This window comes from Apteryx rowi, unplaced genomic scaffold, assembly GCF_003343035.1.
Source record: "Apteryx rowi isolate R43461 unplaced genomic scaffold, aptRow1 scaffold_713, whole genome shotgun sequence".
Taxonomy (NCBI): Eukaryota; Metazoa; Chordata; class Aves; order Apterygiformes; family Apterygidae; genus Apteryx; species Apteryx rowi.
This window is the reverse complement of record NW_020450998.1, coordinates 6,776-15,486: the sequence shown is the minus strand read 5'-3', so window position 1 is coordinate 15,486 and position 8,711 is coordinate 6,776. Positions and strand designations below refer to the sequence as shown.

The 8,711-nt window shown below is 62.7% G+C and overlaps 1 protein-coding gene across 2 annotated transcripts; it reads left to right on the top strand.

Annotated features, from left to right (window-relative positions):
- The first annotated feature begins 18 nt into the window (after positions 1 to 18).
- Positions 19 to 8,590, top strand: UNC45A (unc-45 myosin chaperone A). Of its 2 annotated transcripts, XM_026087382.1 has the most exons (20): positions 19 to 57; positions 967 to 1,125; positions 2,024 to 2,060; positions 2,171 to 2,346; positions 2,455 to 2,547; positions 2,827 to 2,994; positions 3,267 to 3,435; positions 3,695 to 3,865; positions 4,012 to 4,183; positions 4,455 to 4,755; positions 4,945 to 5,039; positions 5,123 to 5,264; positions 5,487 to 5,627; positions 5,869 to 5,996; positions 6,251 to 6,317; positions 6,513 to 6,626; positions 7,212 to 7,327; positions 7,474 to 7,591; positions 7,671 to 7,826; positions 7,968 to 8,590. In XM_026087382.1, the coding sequence occupies exons 1-20, from the start codon at positions 46 to 48 to the stop codon at positions 8,226 to 8,228; spliced, it is 2,796 nt and encodes a 931-aa protein (XP_025943167.1). In that variant the 5' UTR covers positions 19 to 45; the 3' UTR covers positions 8,229 to 8,590. The 2 variants fall into 2 exon arrangements, with proteins under 2 accessions (XP_025943167.1, XP_025943168.1); XM_026087383.1 differs by lacking the exons at positions 19 to 57; positions 2,024 to 2,060 and having other exon boundaries at positions 1,064 to 1,125.
- Positions 8,591 to 8,711: the final 121 nt, after the last annotated feature.

Below are 8,711 nucleotides of genomic sequence, written 5' to 3'. Positions count from 1 at the left end.
CCGGGTTCCCCGGGCGATCGGCGGTGACGTCACGGGCGCGGCGCGATGGAGGCGGCGGTGAGCGGGGCGCGGGGCCGCGACCGGGACCGGGGGACCTGGCCGGGACCGGCGGGACCGGGCCCGGGACTGGGAGTGGGAGTGCCTGACCGGGGCCGGGGCCGGGGGGCCTGGCCGGGACCGGCGGGACTGGGACCTGGGACCGGGACTGCCTCACCGGGGCCGGGACCGGGGGTGCTGGCCGGGACCGGGACGCTGCGGCGCCGGGGCAGCTGCGGGGCGAGGGCCTGTCGCGGGCGCCTGTCGCGGCCGGGCCCATCCCGGGGCCGTTGGGGCAATCAGGGCCCGTCCCGGGGAACTTGTCCTGGGACCCATCCCCGGGCCGTTGGGGCAATCAGGGCCCGTCCCGGGGCCCTGTCCCGAGTACCCTCCCCAGGCCAGTTGGGACGATGGGGCCCGTCCCCGGGGCCAGTCATTGCTGCATCCCCAGGCCTCTGGGACGATGGGGCCTATCCTGGAGAACCTGTCCCGGGCCCATCCCCAGGGCAATTAGGGTGATGGGGCCTGTCCTGGGAGCTGCTATTGCCCCATCCCCGGGGCAGCTGGGGCTATGGGGCCTGTCCTGGGAGCTGCTATTGCCCCATCCCCGGGGCAGCTGGGGCTATGGGGCTTGTCCTGGGAGCTGCTATTGCCCCATCCCCGGGGCAGCTGGGGCTATGGGRCCTGTCCTGGGAGCTGCTATTGCCCCATCCCCGGGGCAGCTGGGGCGATGGGACCTGTCCTGGGAGCTGTCATTGCCCCATCCCCAGGGCAGCTGGGGCAATGGGGCTTGTCCCGGGCCCATCCCTGGGGCAGTCTGGAGGGTTGTGACCTGTCCCAGCTCCATCCCCGCACAGCATGGATGGGGTCAGGGCCACATCCCAGGGACCCCCCCAGTGGCCGTGTCCCACCCCGGTGCCGGTCTTGCAGGTGACGGCGGGGCAGCTGCGCAAGCAGGGCAACGCGCTGTTCCAGGCAGGGGACCACGCCGCGGCCCTTGCCACCTACACGCAGGCGCTGAGTCTCTGTGATGCCGAGTCGGAGCGAGCCGTGCTGCACCGCAACCGCGCCGCCTGTTACCTGAAGCTGGTGAGAGCGGGGGCGGGTGGACGTCACCGTGCACCCTGCAGGAACTGGCCTGTCTGGACCAGCCTGCCGGGGCGCTGCTGGCAGCTGTCCTGGCTGCTCCAGCCTCTGCCAGCCAGGAGCATGCGCAGGGAGGCCCCGTCTGTCCCTCGGCTGGGTGATGTCCAGCAGGTGCTTGTCTCCAGTCTCTGACCGTGGGGGCCCAACCAGCACCTTGCTAGTGTCAGAGCCATCAGGAAGGCCCTGGACCTGGTTGGCATGTTGCACAGGCCCCCCAGCTCAGTGCTGCCTGTTCCTCCCTGCAAGACATGCCAGCAAGCAGCACAACAGAGTGACCAGGGTGGCCAAGTGGTGCATCTCCTTGAACTGATGCTGCAGAAACATCTGTTTTCCAGGGCTCTTGGGACCCTTCCTTCTTGTTGCATTGGCTGCCTGCCCTGCTTTCTCTGCTCATCTCTTCTTCTGGTGTATCTGGTGTCTGATTCTCTAGCGAGCTGTCCAAACCATGTCAAAGATGCACAGGTGCTCTGTGTTGGGTCTGTTCCCCAGACAGTCAGTGTCTCTGATCTGCTGACATGTAATGGTCTCTGAAGCAAGCGGGAAACATGGATGGACAGGGAGCACCATTGCAGTGGGCACTCAAAGGGCATCAGGGGGCCTTACGGCTCCTCAGGAACCCTTGTGAAGGCTGTGTTCCTGGGAAGGGCAAGATGCCCTATCGTACTGGTTCATTGTCCTCAGTGACTGTTTCCATCCTCAGACCCCCACGGTCATTTCCCTACGCTCTTCTCTAAAAAGTCTGGTGCTGCCTCTGCCCACAAGCAGGATGAATGTGACCTGCATGTCTACCTGTGGGCAGTGGGGCAGGACCCACTGGTTCTCACTGGTTCTTTCTCTGTAGGAAGACTATGCCAACGCAGAAGCTGATGCATCTAAAGGTACTGTCAGGGCATGGCTGGTAGGAGGCTGGTCTCTGTGTGCTGCCTGTCTGTTGAGGCAGAGCGGAGTGGTCCAAGGGCTCTGTCATACATCTCTTGCTTGCCCTTAGCCATTGAAGCCGACGGACGGGACATGAAGGCGCTGTTCCGCCGAAGCCAGGCACTGCAGAAGCTGGGCCGCTTGGACCAGGCTATCAGTGACTTGCAGAGGTGTGTGAGCCTGGAGCCCAAGAACAAGGCCTTTCAGGAGGCACTGCACACTCTGGGGAGCAGCATGCATGAGAAGGTGAGCTGGGAAGACCATTGGTAGGGCTGGCTGCAGGCTCCTGTTGTGGACCCCTGTGCTCTGTTCAGGGGAACGGTGAGGACTGAGCTGCTGTTTCTGATCTCTTAGATGAAGAAAATGTCCTGCACGGACTCTAAGGTGGACCAGATGTTTCAGATCTTACTGGATCCTGAAGAAAAGGATGCAGACAAGAAGCAGAAGGTCTGAACTCTAGGCAGCAGAGGGGGATGTAGCTTGGATGGAAGGCAAGGAGGGGAGGAATTACCCTTCCTGACTCAACACTGCTGGCTGAACTGTGCTGCCCTGTGGTAGCAGAACATGCTCTGCAAGGGTTGGGGGTGGAAGGCGGGTGCTCATGGCTGCCCTGGTGGCGTGGCAGGCTCCTGTGGGTGAGGTTCCCTACTCACAGTGGGCTCCATTTTGCCACTGACCTGCCCTGATCTGTGGGCTAGTGCCCCAAACATGACTCTCCTCTCCTAGGCTGCACAGAACCTGATTGTGCTGGCACGGGAGGAGGCCGGAGCAGAGAAAATCTTCCAAAGTGATGGCGTGCGGCTGCTGACACAACTCCTTGACACGGCCAAAGCTGACATGATGCTGGCAGCCCTGCGCACCCTGGTGGGGTTGTGCTCCGGGCACCGCTCCCGGGTAGGTCATGTCATAGTTTCTCCTGCATGATGGGGCCTGGCCCAGGGGGACTGATATCTGGGCTGCTGTGAAGTGTGTCAGGCAGGGGAGCATGGCTGGCCTCTGTCTGTGGCTCGCTGCAGCCCTGCTGAGCAGTGGAGCCCTCAGCTGTCACCCCACCAGGCCCAAGCTTGTGGGAGCCTTGTTGTGATAGGGAACCATCTGGAGATGGTGCTGGGGAGTGCTAAGGCTTCCCTGAAGTCTCCAGCAGACTGCTGTGCTTGCACTTGCAGACCACAGCCATCCTGGCGGAATTGGGTGCCCCTCGTCTCTCAGCAGTGCTGGGTGTGGAGCATGAGCAGGTTTCCCTGGCTGCCTGCAACCTGCTGCAGGTGATGTTTGATTCCCTGAAGGAAGGGATGCAGAAGGACTTCCGTGGAAAGGAGGATGCAGTGGTGCTGGGTGAGTGCCTGCCTGCCCCAGCTGGCTAGTGTGGCAGTGGGGAGGTGCTGAGCTGTAGTGGGCTGTGGGTTCTTCTCCCTCTGCCTGTCTTGCCACTGCTCCCTACCGCTGAGCCAGGGACTCAGGTCCACGGTTAATATGGCCTTGAGCTGGAACCTGGGGTCCCCTGATTGTGGCAGCATCTCCTGCCAGCCTTGCCATGGTGGGGGTGAGGCCCCTGTCCAGGGCACTGACTGCTGGGCACTGTCTCTCCTGGAAGATTCCTCCAAGGATCTGAAGCTGCTGATCAAGCACCTCCTGGAGCTGCTAGCCCTGGAAGGGGCCTCTGCGCATGGACGGGACAACGCCCTCAACCTGCTCATCAAAGTGGTGCCCAGGAAGTCGCCAAAGGAGATCAACAACAGCCTGAGCCTGTGGGTGATTGACCAGGGTGAGTGAAGCACAGCCTGCAGTGTCCCACTCGGGTGTCACGTCCCTCTGCCTCGGGGTGACATGTGTCTTGGCTCTGCAGGTGCTAGGGTCCTGTGCACCTCCTTTTGCTCCTTACCAGGGTATCTAACCTGCGTGTCCTCCTAGGCCTGAAGAAGATCCTGGAGGTGGGAAGCACAGTGTGTGGGGCTCAGGACAGCCTGCCTGTGACAGAGAACAGCCGGATGAGTGCCTCGGTCCTGCTGAGCAAGCTCTACAGTGACCTAAAATGCGACGCCGAGAGGGAGAACTTCCACCACTTGTGCGAGGACTATGTGAAGTGAGCCAGGGCCTACCTGGGGGCGGGAGGGGGCTTTGATTTTCTGAAGCCAGAAGCCTTCTGAGTGCCCCAGGTGTGTGCTGCACACACCCTGCCTCTCCTGGTAGCAGCAGCCCCTCTATCCCCAGACCTTTTTGCACTTAGCAGTAAGAGCAGATTGGCAGACCCACCAGGGACCTGCTGTGCTGGGGATCCAGCAGGGCAGGGCTGCTTGTGGCTGGAGGCAGTGGACAGGGTCAGCCTTATCTCTTCTGGTGTTCTTCCTCTGCAGGAGCTGGTTTGAGGGACACGAGCTGGCTGGAAAGCTGCGGGCCATCCAGACAGTGTCATGCCTGCTGCAGGGCCCCTCAGAGGCTGGGAACAGGGTGCTGGAGCTGGAGGGGATCATGGACAGCGTGCTGTCCCTCTGCGCCTCTGTCTGCGAGGCCCACCAGCTGGTAGCTGTGGAGGCGCTGATCCACGCTGCCGACAAGGCCAAGCGTGCCTCCTTCATCACTGCCAACGGTGTCAGTCTGCTCAAAGAGATCTACAAGCATAGTGAGAGGGACAGCATCCGCATCCGTGCGCTGGTGGTGAGTGCAGTAGGAGCATGGCAAGACGAGGAGGAGTAGTTGTGCTTGGCTACTGGATGATGCTGGGTTGGGCAGCGACTGCAAGGCCCGCAGGTCCACAGCGCTGTCTCGTCCCTAGTGTGGGGCTGTCACAGGCACAGTGGGGTGGCTGTGGCTGTTCCTGCTCTGACACCCTGTTCCTGGCTGCAGGGTCTCTGCAAACTGGGATCTGCCGGAGGCACCGACTTCAGCATGAAGCAGTTTGCCGAGGGCTCCACGATGAAATTAGCCAAGCAGTGCCGCAAGTGAGTGCTGCAGACAGCAGAGTCTGTTGGGGAGGTCAGGGCAAGGTGCCCTGCAGTGTGGGCTCACTGTGACCCTCTCCCAGGTGGCTGTGTAATGAGACGATCGATGCGGGCACGCGGCGCTGGGCTGTGGAGGGCCTGGCCTACCTCACTTTTGATGCGGATGTCAAGGAGGAGTTTGTGGAGGACAAGGCAGCGATGCAGGCCATGTTCCACCTGGCCAAGGTGAGTGTGGCAGGGCTGTAGCAGGGGACCGGCACGGTGGGCATGCTGGTGCTGGGAAAATGTGCCCATGTGCCCTTCCTGCCAGAATGGGTTGGGAGGTCACGCTGTGGGACTGTGGCTGGTTGTGTGGAAGGGCTGATGCCCCGTGGTGCTGAGCAGGCTCAAGCCATTGCTTATCTTCTGTGTGTCGTGGATGTGATGAGTGTCCCATTACCCCCACAGTCGGAGGATAGGAGCGTGCTCTACGCAGTAGCCTCCACACTAGTGAACTGCACCAACAGCTACGACCACGAGGAGCCAGACCCCCAGATGCTGGAGCTGGCCAAGTACGCCAAGCAGCACATTCCAGAGCAGCACCCTAAGGTGAGGAGGGCACGGGCTCTTCTTGGGAGCTGCCAGGGAGCCTAGACCTTGGAGGAGAATGCATGGGTGGGACAAAGCCTGGTGTCCCAGGTAGGGACAGCGTGTCTGGGTGAACAGTCTGGGGGTCTTCAGCAGTGGGGTCGGAGGCCTCACAGTGGGTGGCTGCATGGTTGGGTGTCAAGCAGTGGTGGCGAGTTGGGTTCTAGGTCTGAACCAAGTGGTGACCCTGTCTCTGGGGCAGGATAAGCCGGACTTTGTGAAGCGGCGGGTGCGGAAGCTGCTGGCAGCTGGCGTAGTGTCAGCTCTTGCCTGCATGGTGAAGAGCGAGAACCCAGCACTAACCAACTCCTGCCGGGAGCTGATCTCCAGGTATGGCCGTGCAGGGGATTGGAGGGGTGAGAGATGGGCTGAGGCTGGTGGTGTCTTGCCTGCAAGCTTGGGTTTCTGTGGTGGCTGGATGGGGGAATCCAAGCTTCTGGATGTAGAAAGGGGGTGGTCAGGAGCTGGTGCATTGCAAAGCAGCCTGGGCCTGATGCTGGTGTCCAGGTGGCACTGGGACCCACAGTCCCTGAGGGTCAGTCATGGCAGGTCCCTGACTCCAGCTGCTCCCATGTTGTCTGTAGGGTGTTCCTGGCCCTGGTGGAGGAGGCGGAGGACCGAGGTGGTGTGGTTGCACAGGGAGGAGGCAAGGTGAGATGATAGACCCTCGTGTGCTGCTGGCATGCCCCACATGGAGGAGGGGTGTGGGGAAGGGCTGGGATTGCCGAGACTGGCTACAGTGGTCTGGGATCGTGACTGTGGTTTGGCTCCTTGTACATGAGACCTGGGAAAGCTGGGGCTGCTGTGACCTGGCTGCAGGACTGGCTGCTGCCTCTCTGTCTGCAGGCTCTCATCCCGCTGTCCCTGGAGAGCACTGAAGTGGGGCAGACCAAGGCTGCTCAGGCCCTGGCAAAGATCACCATCACATCCAACCCTGAGATGGCGTTTCCTGGAGAGCGGGTCAGTGCAGCTGCTGCGGGCTGGGAGGGCAGGTCTGCCACACAGGGGCCTGTTGTGGGGAGTCAGGGCAGTGCACAGTGGTTTGCATGGGGACAGCAGCTCTTATGCAAGGGCTCGCCACCCTTGTGTGCCCAAGCTGCTGTTTGGGACCTGCTGAAGCCAGCGTGTGTGTCTGCTCCTGGAAGGCATCAGTCTGAGCAGGGTGAGCAGGGTCTGCCCAGGCAGGAACTGCCAAGGCTACTGTACACAGGAGCCAGGAGAGAATGGGTTTCAGCTCTTCTTCCTTGTCCATCTGGAAGGAGCTTGGCAACACTGGAGTTAAAGGCCACAGGACTGTTTATCCAAGGATTTGCGCTGGTTGAGTTTCTAACTTGAGTTTGGCCTTCTCTGGAGAGACGGAGAGACCTTCAGTGCTCCCCACAAAGGTCTGCTTGCCTAGAGCCTGGTCATGGGAGAGCCTCTGCCTTATGCTGGGCTCAGGGCTCCCTGTGTGAGGGCAGGATGCCTGGGCCCTGCCTCGTGGGGTGCAAACGGAGTCCCTGCCCCCTTGTTCAGAGTGTGAGCCCTGTACTGCTCTCTCCACAGATCTACGAGGTGGTCCGGCCCCTTGTAAGCCTTCTGCACCTTCAGCGCACAGGCCTGGAGAACTTTGAGGGTCTGATGGCATTAACTAACCTGGCCGGCATCAGCGAGAGGCTGCGGTAGGTGCTGTGGGGCTGCTGCAGAGCTGGGCTAGGTGGGGGAGAGAAAGGGGCCATGATCCTACCTGGCTTGGAGGTGTGCTGCCCTGGCCAAAATCGGTGCTGGGGGAACACTGGGGTGGGAACGCCCATGTGCCCTGCTGCAGGCAGAAAATCCTGAAGGAGAAGGCTGTACCCATGATCGAGGGCTACATGTTTGAGGAGCACGAGCTGATCCGGCTGGCTGCGACCGAGTGCATGTGCAACATGGCCATGAGCAAGGAGGTGAGGGCAGGTCTGGCCCGGGCTGCGCTGGGTGCCTGTGCTGGGCTCCCCGCGACTCCAGCACTCTTCTCGTTGGCAGGTGCAGGAGCTGTTCCTGGCTGAGGGCAGCGACCGRCTGAAGCTGATGGTCCTGTACAGCGGGGAAGAGGACGAGAAGTTGCGGCGTGCAGCCTCGGGGACCTTGGCCATGCTGACGGCGCTGCACCCCCCCATCTGCAAGAGGATCCCCCAGGTGGTGAGTGCCTGGCAGCAGGGGGTCCCTTGCTCTAGGGCAGAGCAGGGCTCCCTGGGAGGGGGGGGTGGCCGGGAGGAGCGTAGGGGAGCTGGCCCTGCTGCCGCTGCCGGCTCAGCACGGCCTTGCTCTCCCCCGCGGCAGACAGCACACTGGCTGGAGATCCTGCAGGCCCTGCTGCTGAGCCCCAACGTGGAGCTGCAGCACCGCGGGGCCGTGGTGGTGATGAACATGATGGCAGCTGAGCGGGAGGTGGCGGAGCAGCTCATCGCCAGCGAGATGCTGGAGATCCTCTCCGTGCTCGCCAAGGAAAAGGACAAGCCACGTGTGGCCCAGGCGGCTAAGGAGAGCCTGGCGCAGGCTGTGGCTTATGGCCTCATCAAGCCCAACCCCAACCAGGAGTGAGGTCCTGGGCTCTGCTCTGGGACGGCCCTGCACATGCTGCTCTGGGCTTCTGCCCACCACACTGCTCTGGGCTTGCTGGCACCCCGCAGCACGGGACCACGCGCAGAAGGACCACGCGCTGACGGCGGGGACGGACACACCGCACTGGGGCCACGGCTGAGCTCTGCTCCCATGTCTGGGGCCAGGGCTGCCCGGGGCCCTTATGCCTCTCCTGCGCTGGGCCGCCGGGGCGAGGGGAAGGTCGGGGCCCGCTGCCCGGCGGGGCTGCGTGTCCACCACCGTGTGCCTTAACCGGGGRGGTGCGGGGGTCCCGGCACGGCTGGGCGACCCGGTGAGACGGGGCGGGCGGGCAGGGCCCGGCGACACCGCACTAAAGCTGCTCTCGAACCGACTGGCTCGGCTCTGTGTGCGCGTCGGCGCCGCCCCGCCGGGGCGGTCCGAGATGGACGGGGAGGTGCTGCCCACCGGGGCGGTCCCAGCCCG